The sequence below is a fragment of the Chrysemys picta genome, chromosome 14 (assembly GCF_011386835.1).
Source record: "Chrysemys picta bellii isolate R12L10 chromosome 14, ASM1138683v2, whole genome shotgun sequence".
NCBI classification, from domain to species: Eukaryota; Metazoa; Chordata; order Testudines; family Emydidae; genus Chrysemys; species Chrysemys picta.
Genome location: NC_088804.1, coordinates 7,605,930 through 7,628,575, shown reverse-complemented (window position 1 = coordinate 7,628,575; position 22,646 = coordinate 7,605,930). Strand labels below are relative to the sequence as shown.

General features: G+C 53.0%; 1 protein-coding gene across 1 annotated transcript in view; it reads right to left on the bottom strand.

Annotated features, from left to right (window-relative positions):
- Window positions 1–22,646, bottom strand: part of CCDC102A (coiled-coil domain containing 102A) — a 50,265-nt gene that overhangs the window by 2,916 nt on the left and 24,703 nt on the right. The window contains 7 exon segments of the mRNA XM_042845272.2: window positions 10,149–10,252; window positions 13,034–13,204; window positions 14,988–15,197; window positions 19,736–19,785; window positions 19,788–19,851; window positions 20,524–20,632; window positions 21,696–21,913. Coding sequence (XP_042701206.2) covers window positions 10,149–10,252; window positions 13,034–13,204; window positions 14,988–15,197; window positions 19,736–19,785; window positions 19,788–19,851; window positions 20,524–20,632; window positions 21,696–21,913 — 926 coding nt within the window.

Sequence of the window (22,646 nt, the reverse complement as noted above, 5' to 3'; positions counted from 1 at the left end):
ATTCAGGCCCATTAACATTAAAAACAGAGACTTTTTGGAGGAAGGGAATCCCTTGGATTTCCCCCCCAGGCCAGGCATCAGGGCGAGCCCGGGAATGCTGCTCCAGGCCAGGCAGTCCCTGCTGTGCCTCCACAGATGCCCTCTTAGCCCGGGGAGCCAGCGACGGAGCCCCATCCCAAACTGGATCTCCCAGGTCTCTAGCCACCTAGACCCACCCACAGGAAGTTTCCAATGCCCCCTGGGCAGCAGTACGTGGGCCCCCAAGAGGTTTCTAATCCCCTCCTGGGTGGCAATAAAATATCCTTGGCTGGGCAGCGCCACTTAGGACGTGTCTTCCTGCAGAGTTAGTGCCTGGGCAAGGCTGGCACAGGTGTGAGCAGCCACACTGCAGAGCCCTGCCCGAGTTACTGGGTCCTGATGGGTGCTGCACCTCCCATTTCTGGAGGCACATCCCAGGGGTCTTTGTGCTGCAGTGCGCTGAGCCGCTCTGGGAGTCTTTCCCAGGGAAGTGGGGGAGAACTTGTCTGCCCTTCAGGGCACTCGGGGGGAATGCACTAGAGGACTATCAGAACTTGAGAGCTTTGCCCTGTGGCCTCACTGCAAAGCAAGTGAGTTACTAGCCCAAGGGACAGTTGTACCCGGGCTCTGGCCTCTATCCCCAGCTGGGCCAGCGCGCCTGGGTTGAAAGCACCATCAAACTCGGGTGAGAGGGTTTTGTGTGCAGATGGGAGGGGGGCAGGGGCAATGCCGGGGAAGAGTCTGGGTTAACGCTGCAGTGACGACAACCCCTCGGCACCGGCATGATGGCACAGGGGGTCAAAGGCCAGGAGGGGAGGGGTCGAAGATTCCCCACAAGGCGGCCCAAGGGAGCTAGAGGTTCGAACTGCTTGGAACTTTTTTGACAAGAATCTTTTTTTCCCCTGACAAAAATAGGTTTGAACCAAACCTGGCTATTTTTTGGCAGAGAAATAAATCAGCTCTACTTGGAGAAGCGTGTGGAGGGCGATGGTGCCTTCTGAACCACCTCAGTTCCCCCGTAGGGGAGAGTGGAAAGGGTGGAGTCAGGTCAGGGGGGCGTGAGCACCCACTGGCACCTAGGGTGATCAGACAGCATGTGTGAAAAATCGGGACAGGGGGTGGGGGGTTAATAGGAGCCTATATAAGACAAAGACCCAAAAATCAGGACTGTCCCTATAAAATTGGGACATCTGGTCACCCTACTGGCACCGGGGAAAGTTGGATAGTAGAACAGTGTGTGGGAAGCCCATGACTGCTCTCACTGGTGACTCTCCAGGAGACAGGAGCAAGGGGGCCTGTACCCAGGACTGCTCCTCATACATGGTTTCAATGCCCACTGAAGCCAAGGGGAGGCTGCCCATTGGCATCAATGGGTTTTGGATGGGGCCCCTGCTCTCCTTGTCAATGGGAAGCTCTTAGTATTTGTAGCTCCTCACTCTCCGGAGCATTCAACTTCATCAGCTAAATTTATGAGTCAAATTCCAAACCCGAGCCCCAAGAACGTGATGGAAGCAGCTCCCCCATCATCCTCCGGGCGAAAAGCACGACTTTGATGCATTTTCCTGGAAAGCATGAATTATTTAAAGAGGGGGCTGGGGAGGCGGGAGGAGATGAAGTCTCCATTATTCCTGTATGATTTAATGGACATGTCCCAGTAAAATAAAATCAGATTAAAAAAAAGCCCAGCTGCCTCGCCGAGGCACTTTGGATGGCGCAGCATCGATTTGTCGTGCGTCCATTTCAGCGTTTTATTGCTGGAGGAACGTACCAAAAAAAAAAAAAAAAAAAAACTTTTTAAGAGCAATAAAACCACAGCCTCTTTAAGAGGACAATGCATTTCTCTGGCCCTGTCCTCCCCCCCCCCCCCCCCCCCCCGGTGTCATATCACGCCCAGCGCTCTCTCTCTGGCGCCCCTGCTCATACGGAGTTTGGTTTGTTTTCTGCCGCGTGCCCCTGTGCTTTAGCGTGGAATCCTCTTCCGGCAGCAGAGGCTGGGGCGACTCCACGGATCTTTGCATGGAAGGAGGGTGAAGGGTCCAAAAAATTGGGAGCTGATTGCCTGGTGGGGCACAGGATGGGATGGGTACTGCTAGATGGACCCTTTTAAGCCAGCCTCGTAAGATTTGCTCTCTAGCCTGGCACACCCTCCTGGGCGGAGAGCTAAAGTCATGGTCTAGTGAAGGTTCTTCCAGCTGTTCCAGCCTTGGCCGATTATAATCAGGTGAAAAGAAGAATTCGGAGCACTTCCATTGCATAGTGCAGCCGTAGATCTCACACGGATTTGCACAGCAGGGTCAGGATAATTAGCCTCATTCTTCAGATGGGGAAAGATGAACAGAGTCACGCCTCAAAGAAGCGGAACGGAGGCAATGCCGTGATTTTGGGGGCCTGACCCGCTAGAAAGGAGCCTGGATTCTAGAGGGCAGGTGCTCAGCTCCTTTAATGTGGCTCACGTTGGGCCCCAACAAGTGAGGTACCCCAAAGCACTAGCCGCTTCTATCAATGTTGGCTAAATGCCTTGACTCCCGGCCTCGTGCCCAGTCCCTCACATCACACGTGCCCCCTTCCCACGTCTGTCTCTGCTGGCTGTATACGGCTCTGGAGCCAGAAAGCTCCACCCTGCCCAGGCACCGAGCAGGGCTTTCTCCTACCTCCGCAGCCCTCTGGCCTAGGAGGGGTTTGAAATCTGAACCCAGCTCTGAACAACGCAAAATCTTCCCTGTGGGCCAAGCCCGAACCCCAGAGCTGAACAAGCCAAAGCCGGGGACATGCTGGATCCATGGTTCTGATTTGGGCCAGTGGAAGGACAGGAGCCATTGGTGAAACACTCCTCTGGGCCTGCTTCTCAGTTACACAGCTCTTGTTGCACAAAGGGGCCTCAGAGTGGGTATAAATAACAGTTTATTCCCCTTTGAAGGCCCTTTTAAGGTGCAAGCATGGGTGAGAATCAGGCCCATCACTTCCACTGAATTACCATCCTCCTGAGCAATTCCCATGGGCCTGTGTCTTGCTCCTGTTACCTAATCCCAGTCCTTTCCATGCAGGAAATGAGTGCACGCACCTGGCGGAGCTCATACCACAAGCTGGTCAACACACCTGCTGTGGTCTCCTATTCCCCTGCTGCCCCTAAGAGCTAGCCTGACCCCAGCATGGCCCTAAGCCTGGGCCAAGAGCCAGGCGTGTATGAGTATCAGTGCTCGTCCCTGCCATGTTCCACCCAGGTGTCAAACTGAGGAAGGACCCCAGGAACACAGAGACAAGCAAGTAAATAATGAATGACTCGCTGGACCCCTGGAAGTGACCCCAGGCAGGTTATGGCAATGGGGAAGGGAGGATGGAGCAGCCTCACCCATTACACTTCCTCCTCGGCACGGCAGGTCTATCCCAGGAATGCCGGCTCAATGGAGGAAGCACCCATGTGCTTTATATCATAATCCCTTGCATTTCCATCAGGCCAAACCCTCTGCTGGCTGGCACCTCCCAAATGCCAGTGATGGATTAGAAACGACGTCCTCCCAAAACGCTTCACAGCCTAAAATCCAAGACCTGCCATGGCAACGCTGCCTCTTCTGGGTGCAAAGATGCAGCGGTTGAAAAGGGCACAGCAACCTACCCAATGGCTCGGGGCAGGAACCGAGGAGCAAACGGACCCATGGAAGCGGTAGGGGAAATGCAGGCTAAATCTAACTCCCCCGGGTTGACTTTGGCCAGGACACTGGGGCTAGCAGCTCGGGAATCTCTCTCGACTACTCATGAGCAAGGCCTCATTTTGACATGTTGTCCGTAAGGCCGCATCTCAGCAGCAGAGTAACCCCAGGCTGGGGTGCAGCCGGGTTCAGAGGGAAGAGCGCCCCCGCACTGAAGCCCCAGTGCTACTTCCTGTCACCCCCGGGTGCTCCTTGGAAGTCTCCCAGCCCATTCTGACCCTGCTGAACTCGGGGGTGCTGATGAGATCCCAGCCCAGGTGGACACAGTCGCAGACCGCACGGGGAGTTCTAGGGGTTTAGGCAAGAGACACTTTTTGCTCCTTGGCTTGTGCTATTCAATGGAGCTTGCTCCCAAGAGCACAATGGAGTCTGCTCAGGGTGGCCCAGGTAGCTGCTCTTGTGAAGCCAAGAGGACAGCTGGATCTTGCCCAGAAAACCCGCCTGATGGAGGGGAGAAGCGGCTCCTGCTTCAGAAAAGCCTTGTGACAGAGTGGCCATCCCGGCACCTTGTCCAGGGCCAAACAGAGGCACCCTTTCCCCGTGGGAAGGTACCAAACTCCAGGCACTAGTAGCTGAGGGGTGATTGGTGCCTTTCAGAGAGAAGGGAATCCGGGGCCTGGGACCCAAACCCAGAATGAATACAAGGGGAGCCTCACCTACACTCAGGGGTCAGGCCTAGGGCAGCTATACCCCATAGGTGTAGACAAGGCCTGGTCCCACCTTGCCTAGACTAATGCTACCTGCATTCAGCCACGGGTGGTGGCAGCAGAGAGAGGGTGCCGGGGTCTGGATTCCATGACCCAGCCTATGGGGTTAGACTCAACCTGCTACAGCATCACGAGAGGCTTGGGAGAGGAGCAGCAACCAGAGACTAGTGGAAGGGTCACACCCATCTGGCTGGCCCTAACTCCTGATAGTGCCAGACACATGCAGCCCCTGGGGCAGTGGGGAGCCACAGGGGGATGTGCCTCCCCGCAACCTTTCACTGGCCTGGCCCTGCTCAGTACAGCTGCAGGGCTCATGCCTTTTCGTCCCGCCAACTTGTCTCACGCGGCTTCACCTCTGCAGCTACGGGACTATCCTGAAGCAAGTGAGCAAGGACCCTCCCTGTGCTCCTCCCCATCCCCTGCTCACAGCGATAACCTAGCATCTACCATATAACCTCTCTGCATGGTGACAAGGTGTCGGCTGGCCTGTGTGAACTGTGGCTGAACCATCTAATGGAACCTGGACCTAACCTGGAGGCAAATCCTCTGCTGATGGAAACGGTCCTCCAATGGAGCTATGACAAGTGACAGCAGTTGGGGAATCTTCCCCCCCAGCCTGTACCAGGGATTAGAACCCGTCTGAGCCCCTGCTGTGTTTCACCCGGTGCTTAAAGGGGAACTGCAGAGCAAAAACAAACCCGAGAGCTGGCTCGACATCTTTGTGCAGCACAATCAGCCTCAACTTTCTTCCCCACCAAGCTTCTCCTTGCTCGGCTCTACAAGAGACAAACCCGGCCCTCGTTGAGGGCTTGCGGCAAATCTTGGGAGGAGCTGGATAACGACGACAAACCGGGGTTTGACCTGAGCTGCAGCCCTCTCCCTGCCTCCTAGACCTTGACAGGACACTCAGGAGGTGGAGAGGGAGAGTTGAAGCTCAGCCACAGGTGACATCATTATTGGGGTCCTCCAGAGATTCGGGCCAAGGTCCCCCAGCAGAGGGGGAGCAGGGAGGGTCCTGTTCCTAGTATAAAAATAGGAAGTAAAATGGTTTGCAAAACGCTGGGACACTCTCTGCAGCGGACAGTGCCGCTGCAGACCAAGCCACATGGTCTGCTGCTGCCCTTGGCTTTCCAAGCTGCCAAGATTGAGGGAGGCTTCCCCTGGGTTTAGCTTCCAGGCCTTTCTTGAATGAAAGCGACAGAGAGACGGGGCGAGCGCGGCCCTTGCAGATCCGTCCCTACACACAGCAGCACTGGCCCCGCATTCCCATCATGACCCTCCCCTCCCCTGTCCTCCTGTCAGGAGCTGACAGGCATCCCCCGAGGGGCCGCCCGCTAAATGGATTAGCCCACTTTGGAAAGTCCTCTTGCTGCTCAGCAGCAATTTATCACTGGCAGGAGAATTCTCTCCTGCTCTACTTGATAAATAATTCACAGCAGATTCCGCCCCCACCGACACACCCTGCCCTTCTTTGGTACAATCCTCCTCCTTGTCTGTCCCCCCCCCCTCATTTCCAGCAGACAGGCTCAGACTAGCAGGAGTCCAGGGAGATGTGAACAGCTCCCTCAGGAGTTTGTCCAGAGTCCCAATTAACCCTCCCTTAGCAGCACTTAGTTATAGCGTCTGTGCTGGGCCCATCTGTGGTCTAGACGCCACCCTAGGTGACTATGGGGAACGAGAGGCAGGGAGGTGGAATGAACGCTCCGGCCAAGCACCATGGAAAACAAAGAGGCAGAAGCCCTGGCTTGGCAGCCGTTCTCCTAAGCCTCCATCCCTCCTGCATAACAGTTTAGCTGGGCGAGCCGGAGCGCTTCCCAGTTTGGGATTTTGGACAATGCAAGTATGAGGACCAGCCATCCTGCTATTAGGGGTTTTGTATTGTATACGCAACTATAACCTCCCCTCCCTGCCCCCCCCCCCCCCACCAAAAAAGAGAACATCCCGACTGTTCACGCTTGCTATCCTGTACCTTGCTATCCTAGGTGCAAGGTACAGGATCACCCCCAGCGACTGTGGGGTGAAAGGAAACCCAAACCAAACCTGTCTCGCAATGGCATCCCTTACTAAAGGGCAGCTGCAGTTATGCTACTGTCTAGCTGAACATAAGAACGGCCAGACTGGGTCAGACCAAAGGTCCATCCAGCCCAGTATCCTGTCTGCCAACAGTGGCCAATGCCAGGTGCCCCAGAGAGAGTGAACCTAACAGGTAATGCTCAAGTGATCTCTCTCCTGCCGTCCATCTCCACCCTCTGACAAACAGAGGCTAGGGACACCATTCCTTAACCATCCTGGCTAATAGCCATTAATGGACTTAACCTCCATGAATCTAACTAGTTCTCTTTTAAACCCTGTTATAGTCCTAGCCTACACAACCTCCTCAGGCAAGGAGTTCCACAGGTTGACTGTGCGCTGTGTGAAGAAGAACTTCCTTTTATTTGTTTTAAACCTGCTGCCCATTAATTTCAATTGGTGGCCCCTAGTTCTTATATTATGGGAACAAGTAAATAACTTTTCCTTATTCACTTTCTCCACACCACTCATGATTTTATAGACCTCTATCATATCCCCCCCTTAGTCTCCTCTTTTCCAAGCTGAAAAGTCCTAGCCTCTTTAATCTCTCTTCATATGGGACCCGTTCCAAACCCCTAATCATTTTAGTTGCCCTTCTCTGAACCTTTTCTAATGCCAGTATAGCTTTTTTGAGATGAGGAGACCACATCTGTACGCAGTATTCAAGATGTGGGCGTACTATGGATTTATATAAGGGCAATAAGATATTCTTCCTGTTATTCTCTATCCCTTTTTTACTGATTCCTAACATCCTGTTCTCTTTTTTGATTGCCGCTGCACACTGCGTGGACGTCTTCAGAGAACTATCCACGATGACTCCAAGATCTCCTTCCTGGTTAGTCGTAGCTAAATTAGCCCCCATCATAGTGTATGTATAGTTGGGGTTATTTTTTCCAATGTGCATTACTTTACATTTATCCACATTAAATTTCATTTGCCATTTTGTTGCCCAATCACTTAGTTTTGTGAGATCTTTTTGAAGTTCTTCACATTCTGCTTTGGTCTTAACTATCTTGAGCAGTTTAGTATCATCTGCAAACTTTGCCACCTCACTGTTTACCCCTTTCTCCAAATCATTTATGAATAAGTTGAATAGGATTGGTCCTAGGACTGACCCTTGGGGAACACCACTAGTCACCCCTCTCCATTCTGAAAATTTACCATTGATTCCTACCCTTTGTTCTCCATCTTTTAACCATTTCTCAATCCATGAAAGGATCTTCCCTCTTCTCCCATGACAACTTAATTTATGTAAGAGCCTTTGGTGAGGACTTTCTGGAAATCTAAGTACACTCTGTCCACTGGATCCCCCTTGTTCACATGTTTGTTGACCCCTTCAAAGAACTCTAATAGATTAGTAAGACACAATTTCCCTTTACAGAAAACATGTTGACTTTTGCCCAACAATTTATGTTCTTCTACGCAGGTCCGGCTTTAGGAAGTGCGGGGCCTGATTTGAATACCCAGCGGTGGTCTGGGTCTTCGGCAGCACTTTGGCGGCGGGTCCTTCACTCACTCTGGGTCTTCCACGGCACTGAAGGACCCGCTGCCGAAATGCCGCTGAAGACCCGGAGCGAGTGAAGGACCCGTCGCCGAAGACCCGGACCACCGCTGGGTGAGTAAAAAATTAAAAAAAGTTAGGCGCTCTTCTTTAGGGGCCGGGACCCTCTTAGGCGCAAGGCCCGATTCGGGGGAATCGGCCTAAAGCCGGCCCTGCTTCTACATGTCTGATAATTTTATTCTTTATCATTGTTTCAACTAATTTGCCCGGTACTGCCGTTAGACTTACTGGTCTGTAATTGCTGGGATCACCTCTAGAGCCCTTTCTAAATATTGGCATTACATTAGCTACTTTCCAGTCATTGGGTACAGAAGCTGATTTAAAGGACAGGTTACAAACTATAGTGAATAGTTCCGCAATGTCACATTTGAGTTCTTTCAGAACTCTTGGGTGAATACCATCTGGTCCCGGTGACTTGTTACTGTTACGTTTATCAATTAATTCCAAAACCTCCTCTAGTGACACTTCAATCTGTGACAATTCCTCAGATTTGTCACCCACAAAGGACAGCTCAGGTTTGGGAATCTCCCTAATATCCTCAGCCGTGAAGACTGAAGCAAATAATTCATTTAGTTTCTCTGCAATGATTTTATCGTCTTTAAGCGCTCCTTTTGTAATTCGATCATCCAGGGGCCCCATTGGTTGTTTAGCAGGCTTCCTGCTTCTGATGTACTTAAACATTTTGTTACCCGCTGAACCAAAATAAGCCCCTCAAACTGAAATAAGAGTGTCCACAGAGAAGTTTAACTAACCCAGGGCACATTTGTATGTAAACAGAGCCCTAACTAAACTGGGGCAAGTCTGTGTGGAGACGTCCTGGAATCTGCCATTCAGACTAATCACTGGGAATCCCAGCTCCTGCTCCCTCACCATGGCCCGGAGCTCTGGCCTATCCTCCCTTCCCGCTCGTCCTCTCTTCTCGTTCCTTCCTTTCTGCTACTTCCATTCATCCACCCACTTCATACCTTTGAGACGCTGGCAAACCAGGTGCCAGCTCATGCCAAGGCCACTAGGTCTCCACTGAACACTGACAAATAAATAGCGGGAACCAATCTGGCTCCCCCAGGGGTTAGTATCGTTTACTATACTGAATACTGAAGTGTTTGCTCTGTAACTGTACATGGCCAGAGGAGAGAAGCATTACCAGGTGTGAAATACTAGTTTCCAACAGGAGAGGTTTTCTGCCCAACAAAGGAGGCCCATCAACATCAGACCAACTATTGTGGAACATCAGAGGACAAAAGACTTTGTTGATTTCCCTTCCACCCCCCCACCCACCCACCCCATGAAGAGGAGATGTGCAAGTGAATTGCTCCCCACAGCGGGGGCGGGAATAAAAAGCCTTAACAAGGAGGAACTGTATCTTTCATGCTGCTTGGACTCTGAGGGCAAGGATTACTATTCCCTGTGCTTGGCCTGGGTTAGCCCTAAAGGACATAGAGAGCTTGCTTATTATAGAAGCGTCTATTCCTTTTGGAAACTTAAGATTGGAACTCATGTGTGTGTGTATATATATCTACTTGCATTAACCTTGGAAATAACTCATTTCCTTTTCCTAGTTAATAAATCTTTAGATGGTTTATTATAGGATTGGCTACAAGTGTTGTCTTTGGTGTGAGATCTAAGGTGCAGTCAACCTGGGGTAAGTGACTGGCCCTTTGGGACGGGGATCAACTTGAATATTACTGTGATTTTGGGTGTAAGGGACCACCCATCACAAAGGCAAGCTCCGCTGGGCAGCAAGACAGATCGCAGTGCCCACAGGGACTGTCTGTGACTCCATGTTACAGTGCTTGAGGAGTTTACACTTGAGAATTGGTTGGTGTATAAAACTCAGTATAAAACTCAGCCAATTGGGGGTTTGTGCCCTGCTTCCTAACAGTCTGCCCTGAGGTTAGTAACCGTGCTCTTGAGATGCTGCATTTCAGCCTGGCAGCCTCACCTGTCAGTCTTTCTGCCCCAGCTTCCAACTTTATCTTGCCCATCTTTATTTCTGTCCTTCCTGTCTTCCCACGTTCCAATCTCTGTCCCTCCTCAGGTCTTGTCAACAGGAACTCCATCCTCCCCAGCCCTGCTTCTCCTCACCTGGACTGCAGGTGCTCCAGTTGCACTTGGAGGTTCTCGCTTTGTTCTGTCTGCTCATCCAGGGACCTCTGCAGTTTCCGTGCCTGGTTATGGGCTTCATCAAGCTGCAAGGCAAACAGAAACACAGCTGTCTTCGCCGAGGGCAGCAGCTAGCGATAGCCATGTGCAGTATCCATCATCCCCAGTCACTGCCACCCACAGGGCTTGTAGGACAGCCCAGTGAGCTGAGACGAGAGGATCAGGTGTAGGGCATAACTGAACTTGATGGAGGCAGCTCTGAATTTCCTGGATTCTGTGGGTTGGTGTCTCAACATAGTCTGAACGTATATTTCTTTTCTGCCATTCTCTCGTTACTGTTATGGTAGTACGGATATGAGACTGGCCGTTAGCACAGACCATCTCAAGGTGGCTGGTTCAAATCTGACCCAGACTCAAAGCCTTTACTCTTTGATGGTGGCCAGTGACAGGCCCATGTAACAAATATTGCCTACACTAGTGGTTCCCAAACTGGGGTTCGTGAAATGTTACCAGGGCCGGCTCCAGGCACCAGCTTCTCAAGCAGGTGCTTGGGGCGGCCGCTCCGGAGAGGGGCGGCACGTCCAGGTATTCGGCGGCAATTTGGCGGACGGTCCCTCACTCCGCCTGGGAGCGAAGGACCTCCCGCCGAATTGCCGCCGCAGATCGCAATCGCGGCTTTTTTGTTGTGTTTTTTGTTTTGGCTGCTTGGGGCGGCCAAAACCCTGGAGCCGGCCCTGAATGTTACAGGGGGTTCTTGGGGAAAAATTCCCTAATGATGGACAGAGCTGTCCCTAGGGACCCCGGGCAGCACGGAGCCAGCAGTCCGGAGCCCCTGGACTTCCAAGAGCTAAGCAGATCAAAGCAAGCATATCTATCACACCGAGGAGATTTCAACTTCAGGACTCCTTATAAGAAAGGGAAAGGGAGGTGGATATTTTTTGCTGTTTTTAAAATTAAATAGGCAGCTAGTATTGTTTTTAGAATTATGAAGGACAAGTTTAAGCTTTGTTGTAACGTGCGCTGTTTGCCTGGACCGCTCAAGACCTGAATGCTTGTGTAGGAGGAACTCTGAGTTGGCTTCTTAAATCCCTTCATGCTGTTTCACATCTGATACTCCTTGATGAAACCTAGGAGCCTTGTCTTATAACAGGCTTATTCAAAGTGATACAAGCTACGAAAATGAGATCTTGGAAGAGTGTTGCTGTTCTCATAATGTGATAAAAAGACTGTAATGATAAATACTAAATAAATAGTGTGTAATAAGCATGTCGTAAAAACAAATGTTATATTGCTTTTATCATTTATATGCAGGTAAAGGAGAAAATCCCTGGAAATATTCATTTTTAGGAGGGGGTTTGGGAGACTTGACATTTTAGTGATAAAGGTTGACAGGTTGTTAAAGTTTGGGAACCACTGGCCTACACCATGTCAGCAGGAAAGCCAAGCTCCCCTCTCACTGAGGTGCATTGGCAGTTCATCCACAGAACAGGCGCAGTATGGCCAGTGACTTGCCCCACAATGCACCACGCCTGGCCTGGAGGGGACTGCTTTGGGGGTGAGCAGGAAATTCATTCTTTATGCCTATCCAGCCCTTGCGAGCAAGAGAGGCAGGTAGCGACATGGACCCGGATTTACTCCCTAGGAACTGGGCTGAGCCCCATCAAACTCGTTCCACACAAGGCCGTCATCTGTCAGACAGTAACTTGCAGTCACTACTGACCTAGGCAGGAGATGAGCTGGCACCAGAGGTGGGAAAGGCTCTTTACCTCGTTAGCCTATCTCCTGAGCCACTCAGTCCATCACATTAATACTTAATCACCTTTTCTGGTTCTCTCTTAGCACCTTTGAAAGGTTGCCAGGGCCATGACTAAGTGCTTGGCCTGCCCTTTCAGTAGGCCAGGACCTCCCTGCAGTGTGCTTAGATGCCCTGATCTTACTTGCTGTGACAGTAATGGGAATGGGTTCCTCTCATTGGGAAAAGGAAATGTTGTTCTTATCACTGGGCTTCTATATGTCTCTATGTGGGAGGCAGTGTGGCCTAGTGGATAAAGCACCAGACTGGGATCCAGGAAACCTGGGACTCTATTCACAGGTCTGTCCCTGGCCTGCTGGGTGATGTTGGGCAAGTCTCCGTGCCTCGGTTTCCCCATCTGTAAAATAGGGAGAATGCTCCTGCCCTCCCTTGTAAAGCACTTTGAGAACGACTCGATAACAGCTAGGTGTTCTTCTATCTACCTGTGGTTTCATAGAGCCCTCTCGCTGCGGTATCTGTGCATCTCCCAGACATTATGAAGTTTATCCTCCCAGCCCCTCTGTGCTGTGACCGACGATCAATATCCCCATCACAGGTCGGGGGATGCAAGAAATTAAGTGCCGTGCTCAAGGTGCCCCAGGAACCCAGATCTCCCCGAGGGAAGCGGTGATTCTGCCTCTCCAGACCGGCTGCCTTTCTGGAAGAGACGCTTTAGCCACGCGCCAGTTGCTGGCCTCCACACAGGGGCAGCCGAGTGAAATTGAATGGCCTGTGATAGACAGGTCAGACTAGACGGTTGTCTAGTCTTTCCTTCACCTCTCTGAAACGACGACTCTCCTGAGTCTCCGCTCAGTGCCTTTGTGCCGCGAGAGGATGGCTCCTTTGGATGTTTCACCGCTGGTGTTGTCACGACTGAGTCCCCATGTGCCAGCAATGGCCTCGCCACATTACCTGGGCTGCCACTCCATTGCCCTCTGCTCAGAGCAAGGAGCTGCCGGCGGCATCTGCTGGTCAATGGTGACATTTCAATGGCTGCACTCCTGGGGGCTGAAAACCCTCCCCCCGGTCCCCGAGGCTGTGGAGGGACGGGCCAGGATGGGTGCCCCAGACTTGCCTCATCCTCCGCCTGGGCCAACTCCTTCTTCAGCTCCTCCACCCGCAGACGCAGCTTCTTCACCTCCGCCTCGTGCTGCTCCACCCGGCGGTTGGCGTGCGCCAGCTCGGCCGTCTTCTCCTGGTACTGCTTCTTCAGCTTGCCGTGGACGTGCTTCAGGTCGGCCAGCTCCTGGAAGGGCAGTGGGAGGGGTTAGGGACAGGCCGTGCCAGGGTCTGCGGGCTGGGGCACAGGACTCAGGATGGGCTACGCCAGCCATTGTATTAATCATCTGCCCTCCTCTGGCCGCTTTATCCACGGATCTGAAAGCACTGAACAAACACTAGTGCATGAAGGCTCCTACGAGCCCTAGTGGAGGGCTAAGAATCGTCTCCCCTCTTTTACAGATGGGGGAAGTGAGGCAGAGAGAGGGGAAGTGACTTACTCAGGGTCACACAGCAGGGACTAAAACCTCTCAGTCCCCTACCTGCACCACTGCCTCTCCTCCATACTTGCTCTGAAAAACTTATTACCCCAGGTCTCTCCAGGACGGGGGTGTGAACAGGTTTCAAGGGGTCGCAAGCACTAGGGAGAGGGGTTATTAGAGAGGTGCACAGCATCATTAATAGAAGGGCTTTCTTTATGGCTAGAGGAGAGGGGCACCCCAAAACTCTGCCTGGAAGAGGCCCGGGCCCAATGTTCTCTAGTAATGGGTACTGACTGGAGTGAGTGAGCAGAGCTCCCAACGGTGCTACTGCGGGCGATCGAGCTATTGCTGCTTTACCCTGCGGGGTTAGACTGAACAGTCACCCACATCTCAAACCAAACTCAAACATTGACTTTTGAGATTCCTAAGTTCAGGAGACTTCCCCTCCCCCAAGCTCTCGTGTCTCTGCATTTCCCGATTGCTCTCCAAATACCAGCATAGCACAACCTCCAGGAGTTCCACCCCAGCTGATGTCCAGTCCCTTATCGCCACCAGAAAGGTTTGGGAGAATGGCCGTTCCAGGGGAATTGCTAGTGGGGGTCACAGCTACACCTGGACAAAGCCACCTTTGTTCGTTTCCCATCTGCCCACCCACAGGGCTGGAAATATGACGGACTCTCCAGGGGAGGAAGCACCCGATGATGGTTGAACCTCAAACAGGGGATTTTGCTTCAGACATGCAGCCCGAAAGGTGCATCCAGAACTTATCTGAGTTCTGCTTATAAACGCCTCTGGCTGGAAACCTCAGGACTGGATCGTCTCGTATTTCAGCAGCTCCTCTCCAGAGGCAGTCAGGACCAGGTCATGCAGAAACACATGGACCTCGACCACTAATGGGGTCAGGTTAACTGAGCTGTCACACCTCACAGCAGCAGCAAAAGCCGGGGTGGGTTTTTATTTAATTGGATCTAGTTCTTCCATCCCTAAAACCACGTGGGTTTTACGTCCATGGTAGCAGCCTCCTTTCCTCCCTCCCCCTGCAATGACACTGGGTGCCCGAGCCCAAGATGCAAAGCAACCCCCAGAAACCCCCCACGATCACCTAGCCGGACTCTGGGCATTGTCCATGTGATGACTGGAGGTGTCGCGGCTTCTCTCCCTGGATGAAGGCGGCTGGGTTCCTCTGATCCCCTTTCCACCTCCCCCCATTGTCCTCTCGGTGAGATCCCAAAGGAGCAGAGGAGAAGCCCACAAACACTGTTTAGCCTCCTGAGCTTGAACCCCGCCCTGAGGTCTCTCCGGAGGACACTGAGGGTGGGATGGAACATGGAGATGAGTTTTAATGGCTAGGAGCCTAGAGCCAACTGGGGTGTTACTGGGAGCATTCCTAGCCCCAGATGCTCTCTAATATCAAAGGGCCCAATTCATCCCGGATCAATGGGGTTACCCGAGGCAGGAATTCCCCCCCTCAAGGCTGTGACAGCAAAGGCTGACCACGGTCGCTTGCTATGCCCCTGCTGCTACTGACGTTCTGCCCAACAGCCTCACCTTGTTCTTCTCAAAGAGCTCGGCCTGGATGGTTTTGAGGTCCGTGTCCAGCGCGCTGGCCGTCTGCCGGCGCTTCCGGGCCAGCACCTCCTCCAGGTCCTCAATCTGAGCCCGCAGCTTCTTGTTTTCCCGCTCCAGGTTCAGCTTCTCTGTCTCCAGGCGCTCGCGCTTCCCCCACTCCGCCGCGTTCTCCGCTTGCAGCCGCTCCATCTGGGTGATGGGGAGGGGACACACACCACGTCAAACCACGCGGTTGTCATGTGTTAGTGACCAAAGGGCATCCTGGGGAGCCCTTAGCTATCCCATCGGAGAGTGATGCCCCTCACGGGTCATCAGCAAGGCTAGATCCAGGGCCTGCAACACACTCCTTAGCTGAAGCGGAAGAGGCCTAACTCCCTTGGCTGGCGGCAATAGTAGACTCTTTTCTCTGCGGGCCAGCCAGTACAGGGAGATATGCCCACACCTCTTAGCCGGTGGCTAAAGTAACATCCCGCATGGAGTAGCACAACTCCAGCCACAGCTGGCCTTGGGGAAGCTCCCCAGGGGTTCACCATTGAACTGGGTGTATGGGCGAGAGTGAGTAGACCCAGCCGGCTGTTGGTCCACTGGGTACTGGTGTCAGTACCCAAAGGGCGGATGTGACTCAAGACATCTCAGTTTGGACACTAACACAGATGAGGCCCCTCATCTCCACCCGGCTGCACCACAGCATACAGGGCAGTCCCAATCAGAACCAACACCAAGGCAAAGTCCCCTTTTTCCCAGTGCTGGGCTCCTCCACTCAGCTCTGCCGGGTCCTCACTCCTGACTTGCTGTACCCTCAATCACTGCAGGTCCAAGCCTCCACACCCAGCTCTACCTCCATGCTGACCACAGCCCTCTCTGCTAGTCCTACACAGCTCTGCTGATGGATCCAGTCCTGACCTGCAGCGCCCCCTGCTGTTCCAGCCTTGGGCCCGCACATTACTCTGCCAGCGCCTCCGAGTCCTGGCTACACCAACCCTCATGGCTCTGCCAATGTGTCTCAGTCTTGACCTGCAGCGCCCCCTGCTGGCCCAGTGCTCTGCCTCTTTCAGGAAGATACGGCCAACTAATCTATCCAGTGGTGGCTTTGAGATGTGCAGACTGGGGGGAGGAGGGGGATCAGCCCTCCCCTCCTCCCACTAGCCCCTTTTGTTCCCTAAATTCAGCCAAGCTTCACTCCTCACTGCCCTGTGTCTCCCTCCCTCAGCTCTGTGCTTTTCTCCCCATTCCTCAAATGCCTGGAATCCTTTCTGCTATACGCCAAGCACCCTCTGTCTCTTCCAAGAAACCATCAAAGCATTCAAGCCCCAGTGGAGAGCTCCTGCTTCGAGCAGCTTGCCGGTTGGGCACCAAACGGGCACTCAGGTGATCCAAGTTCAAGACCCTGCTCTGCCATACACTTCTTGTGTCCTCTTTGTCTGTCTGTACAATGGGGTAACAGCCCTGCCCTATATTAAATGCCGTGGGGTGCTCAGACAATGGAGGGCTGTCTAAGTATTCGGGTATTTGACCGGCCCCAAACTAATTGGTCAATTGAGCAGCCAAACAAGGTAAAAAATGGTCACGTATTTTATAGCACTGATTTATTAGAACAGAAACAACAGTAACAAAACAGAGTGAGGCTTTACGGCCTCCAGGAGGCTTCAGCTTAGATCAATACTGATGCCTAATGACACAAAATAAGTTACTGAACCGAGTTATTTTAACTCGGAAAAATGCAAAACAAGGAGACGAAGTGTTAAAGAATGACAGCGCAGCACCGCCCTGCTGGGGCACCTGCTTCCTTGCTGCAGTGCCTGACAATATTCGACTGCGGTCAAACCACAGGCAATCCGTTGACCACTCAATTAACACTACTTGACCGGCTTGCCAGGGCCTACCCTGTACCATAGAGAATCACCCCCCTAAGTCAGGATTTGTACCGGGCTCCCCAGAAGCTCATGCTTTAGCCAATTGCACCAGTCAATCCTGCCCAAAAGATGCAGGCTGAGATGCCGCTCTGGCATTACGGCTCATATTCTTCATGGTAATATGATGATGATATGATTGTGGCATAACAATTATGCAAGATCAGGCATGTGAGAGGTCGTTGGAAGGGGTAGGATTTGCTGAATATGGTTATCCAGTTTGTAGGCCTGGATCATTCTGGTGTCTGAAGTCAGGAATATTGTCTATGCATCTATTACAAATGTGCTGCCTAGTGGGTATTCCCCAGGTGTAATCAGTCTAGGTGGCTGGCGGAGAAGGGCCATTAGGGAGAACAATAGGTCTTAGAAGCTGCTAGTCTCCCACCGGGAAGCCTTCTTGGGGACACTACAAACAGCCTCTGACACATGGCTGCTAGGGCCCTGCAGAGACATGTGACCAAGTCACCTGGTACTGGACGCCATCATAAAATTTCCATTGAGAGGCGTGGGAACTAAAGGGGAGACAAAGGATTCCCGCCATTTGCAAATGCTATTTTAGGCAGGGGAGTGACATCATCGTGGTTCTCCTTCACTGACTCCTCCCCCCGTCATCCAAGATGACTGCTGAAAAACCTGAGAAACAAGGACTGAACGGCAGGAGAAGGGCTGAACCCAGGCTGTACGGATTTCTAGCCTGTGAAAGGCATACCTGGGGTTTGAAGCTGCAAGCAAGTGGAGCTGGCCCTCAAGAATCTCTGCAAACTGCCTAAACCAACAATTAGGGTGAGAATTTGCTAGTCATATTCAATTTCTTCAGTATATTAAGCTTAGATTGTGTTTTCGTTTTATTTGCTAGGTAATCTGCTTTGATCTGTTTGCTATCCCTTAGAATCACTTAACATCCATCTTTTGTAGTTAATCCACTTGTTTTTATTTTGTCTAAAACCAGGGTGTTGAAATCATAACTTGGGGCAGAAAGCTGTGTATATCCCTCTCCACACTGAGGGAGGGGGCACATTTCATGAGCTTGCGCTGTCCAGTTCTCTGTGCAGTGCAAGATGGTATAATTTTGGGTTTATCCTTCAAAGGGTGGGGGGGGGGGGGGAGTGCACTTGAGCAACTGGGCAGTTCTTTAGCTGAGCCTTCCCATGCAGAGCTGATCTCAGCATCTGTGTGTGTGGCTGCAGCTGGTGTGCCCGACCTGTATGTGGGCTGGTAAAGTGCAGTCTGAAGCCTGGGAAAGGGCTTGGCAGGTTTGCCACAGCAGTACAGTTTATAGGTCAGGTGGGCTCAGTGGTAACCCAGTTCCAGGCAGCACCCCGGGGGGAAACCCGTCACAGCCGCCTAAGGGATGTGGCTGCCTGTGACAGAGTGCTGGGAATCAGCAACTGAACCAGCACTCTGGCCACTGTTTAACCAATGAGGACCTCAGGAGGGAAAAATGAAGGAGAGGGGTTCCTGATTACCAGATCAAATTGCAGCTAGGTCGCTAGTGAGTTAATTAGCCCCTTAACAAGGAGGCTGGATAAAAAGAGCACAGGAAAAAAGTGCAAGCAGGGGGAAGCACAAGAGAAGGAATGGCTAGGAGGGAGTTCCCTGGGAAGAGACACCTTTCCATTCCCACCTTTGGGGAAGGGGTAGTAAAGCCGCACAACATTGGAAATACTGTGACAGCACTAGTATGTAAAAGGTGGTGGAGTGAGACTGTGATAAATGAAGGGGGGGGGTGTAGCTTCCTTTTATGGACACCCAACCAGCCAGTTAGCTATCAAGTCCCTCCTGGGGGCTGTTCTCTGCTTGCTTTACCTGTGAAGGGTTAACAAAGTTCCCCAGGTAAAGGAAAAGGAGTGGGCACCTGACCAAAAGAGCCAATGGGAGGGCTAGAACTTTTTAAAAACTTCTCTTTCTTTGGGTGTTGTCTCTTTCTGGGAAAGAGGGGAACAGAGGGCAGCAGGAATGCTGTGTAAGGCTTGAACCAGGTATGAAAATTCATCTTCCATACCTAGAAGAAATTATTGGACAGGGCACATTTAAATAGATGCGATTAGGTTTTGTTTTTTTATTTTGGCTTGTGGATCTCCTCTGTGCTAACCCCAGATGCTTTTGTTTGCTTGTAACTTTTAAGCTGAACCCCCGAGAAAGCTATTTTGGGTGCTTAATTTTTGTAATTGTTTCTTTTAAGATCTAGCAAAAAGCCTAAGTTCCAGATGTATTTTTTTTCCTTTTTTAAAATAAAAATTTACCTTTGTTAAGAACAGGATTGGATTTTTGGTGTCCTAAGAGGGTTGTGCATGTTGTTCAGCTGTTGCCACCAGCTAATGTCCTTTGTTTTCTTTCTCAGCTCTTCCCCAGAGGGGGGTGGGGGGTGAAAGGGCTTGAGGGTACCCCACAGGGAGGAATTCCCAAGAGCTCCTTCCTGGGCCCAAGGGTTGGGGTTTTTTTGCATTTGGGTGGTGGCAGCATTTACCAAGCCAAGGTCAGAGAGAAGCTGTAACCTTGGGAGTGTAATACAAGTGGCCAGTATTAATTTTTAGAATCCTTGCAGGCCCCCACCTTCTGCACTCGAAGTGACAGAGTGGGGATTCAGTCTTGACAGAGACCCTGTAAATAAACTGCATGGTGGTATCTGCATGAGGAAGATCTCCGAGCGCTCTGTGCAGAGCCAAGATGACGGGAGCCATGGGTACCCTGTCACAATGCCCAGTTCTCATTCATCTTCCTGCAGACTGGGCTTCCAGACATCTTCCGGAGGCTTTGAAAATCTTAGCCATATCCAGGAGATGCTGCAATCCTCCCGCACACCTCGCTCGCTCTCACCTCCGTGCGCAGCTCTGCCAGCTTCTTGTCCATGCTTGAGCGAGCCCCAGCTCGTCCTCCAGATCCTCCGAAATCCGCCCTAGTTCATCCTGGTGGAGCTCCTTCAGGATGTTCAGCTGTGGGGAGACAGACGCCGAGCGGTCACCACAGAACCAAACTGGCACCAAGTCCCAAACAGAGGGGAAAATGGGAAGCAGCTTGGGACTGATTTAGACCTAGAAGGGGGCCGGGGGTTAATTGTACCCAAGGGCATTCAAATCCACTTCTCAACTGGACCCACCTGTGAGGCCACAACCCGTGCTGGCAACCCTCCCTCTCCCACAGACCTGCTCTGGCCTTGTGCAAATAGCATCGCTGGGCCATTGGCACGCCAGAGTGGGCTCAGAGTCACTGCCCATGGCAGCAAGGAACATCCTCTGCACTAACCCCGCCTGTCCCTCCCGTGCCTTGCAGCTCAGATACCACGGGCATGGCCGGCTGCATACCTGGCCAGATTGATGGTGAGAATTCACAAGAGTAGAGCATCTGTGCAGCACCAGGAGGTTTTCCTGGAGCAGAGGCTCCCCCTAGTGGATATTAAGTATTAATGGTCTCAGGGCACACACGACGGAATGAAGGGTGTGATGGAAACAGCCCCCACCTCCCCATCCCGCAGCGCGGGCTGAGTTTTCCGCCACCTCGACTGGGCAGGCCTACGTGCGCACAAGTGAGATCGCTACACACGAGCGCCCTTCAGGGCGTGAAGGGCCCCCGCTCCTCTCCAGGGCCACAGAGACGAGCTCGCCCACCTGCTTCAGCACTTCCTGCTTGTTTTTGTTTAGCTCCTCGTACTTGATCTTCCACTGGCTGAGCTCGCCCTCCAGCTTCTCGATGCTCTTGCTGAGCGACAGCTTGTCCCTGGAAGAGACAACGGGGAGCCGGCTCTAGCAGGGCTGAGGCAAGGAAGGGCTCCAGACATGGGGGTATCCAGTCCATTCCTAGAGGGGAGGGGAGGCCTCTTTTGGAGAGCACCTTAAAACCACAGCTCTGGCCTCCCGTGGCCACGAAAGGCTGCAGTCGCCACCATGGGGTGATTCCACGGCTGCTCTGTGACTGGGGGTCGGGGGGGGAGACTATTTTCTCCCACGGGCCCCAGAGAGCTCCCAGCTACATGGGTTGAGTGCTGGAGAAATCCTTTGGCCCTTAAAGCATTCAGGTAAGACCCTCAGCTGGCCTAAATCAGCCAAACACCATTGACTTCAGTGGAGCTGGGCTGCTTGACAGCAGCTGAGGACCTGAGTTCTGAAACCGAGCTGGGGCATCGGAACGGGGGGGCAGGGCCTCATCACTTTTAAAAGTGGGAGGGCCATAAGGACGAGCGACGGGGCGGGGCAGAAAGGAGTGAGCAGGGGGGCAGGGTCTTGGAGGGAAGAGGTGGCACGGGAGCGGGGGGGAGGGGGGAAGAGACGGCATGGGGGTGGAGCCTCGTGGGGAAGGGAAGGGGCGGCGTGGGGGCAACATCTTGGGGAGAAGGGGTGACAGGCAGGGCCATGGTTCTGGCGCTGGTGACCCCCCCCCTTTTAGGGAACATCCACTGCTCCTGATACTGAGTGCACTGCATTTTTCCCCAGACGCCTGCTTCGATGCTGGGTTTGGTTTGCACAAACCTGCCCTTTGGGTTGATCCATGTGAATTCACACCCTTTGAGTTTTGGGTGCATATGGCTGCCCCAGTTCAAAGCAAGACCCTGGAAAGCACCAAGCATCCCCTGCTCTCAGGCTGAGACCATGACCTGGGCAGCCAGGCCACGTGGGGATGGTTTGAAGCTGGACTCAGATCCTCTAGAGAGGTTTGCAAACCGTAGGGAACCTGAGGCAGGTTTCAAGTCCAGCACTTAGCTGCCAAGACTAAATATGAGCCCCCTGGCCTGCCCTGGGTGTCATGTGAGCGGGCAGGAAGTGATGCAACAGGAAGCACTCACTCCCGCTCCTTGAGCAACACTTTCTGGGACTCATCCAGCCTCAGCTTCAGTGCAGTCACTTTGGTGGCATCTTCCTCGATGACGCTCATGTCCTCCCAGAGCAGCCGGTTCCTCTCCGGGCGAGTGAAGGACGTCCGGACGCTGACTGAGCTCCGCTGGTCCCAGCACTCGGGCCCTTCTTGTTTGCTCTTCAGGATGTTTTCCATCAGCTCAAACTCCTGGAACGACACGGAGGATCGTCAACAGCATGACCACGCTCCCGAGCCATTGGGCTTTTCAAACATCCAGGATAGATCCTGCGATAGACACAGCCATCCAGTCACTTCCTTCCCACCTACCCACTAGTCTGTCTCCTCGGGCACCACCTTCGCCCAGCTCCTAGCGACTGGCCCTGGCAAGCCCCTTTTCTGAAAGAATTGGCCCACCAAGGTCCTTGCTCAACTGGGTCAATGCCGCTCAGGGGTGGGGCCGGGGATGAGGGGTTTGGGGTGCAGGAGGGGGCTCTGGGTATGGGGGGCTCAGGGCTGGGGCAGGGGATTGGGGCATGGGCTTACCTCTGGCAGCTCCCGGTCAGCGGCACAGCCGGGGTGCAGAGGCAGGCTTCCTGCCGGTCCTGGCAGCACGTCCAGCTCCTAGGCGAAGGCACACAAATGGCTCCGTGCAGCTCTCATTCACAGGTACTGCCTCCCCCAGCTACCATTGGCCGGGAACCAGCCAATGGGAGTGTGGAGCTGGTGCTCAGAGCGGGGGCAGCTCGCGGAGCCCTGTGGCTCCCCTGCCTAGGAGCCGGACCTGCTGCTGGCCACTTCCAGGGCGCAGCGCGGTGTCAGAACAGGTAGGGACTACACTGCCTTAGCCGGGCAGCACCGCCGACAGGACTTTTAATGGCCCGGTCGTGGTGCTGACCAGAGCTGCCGCAACCCAGTCCCTTCCATTCTGCGACCCAGTACT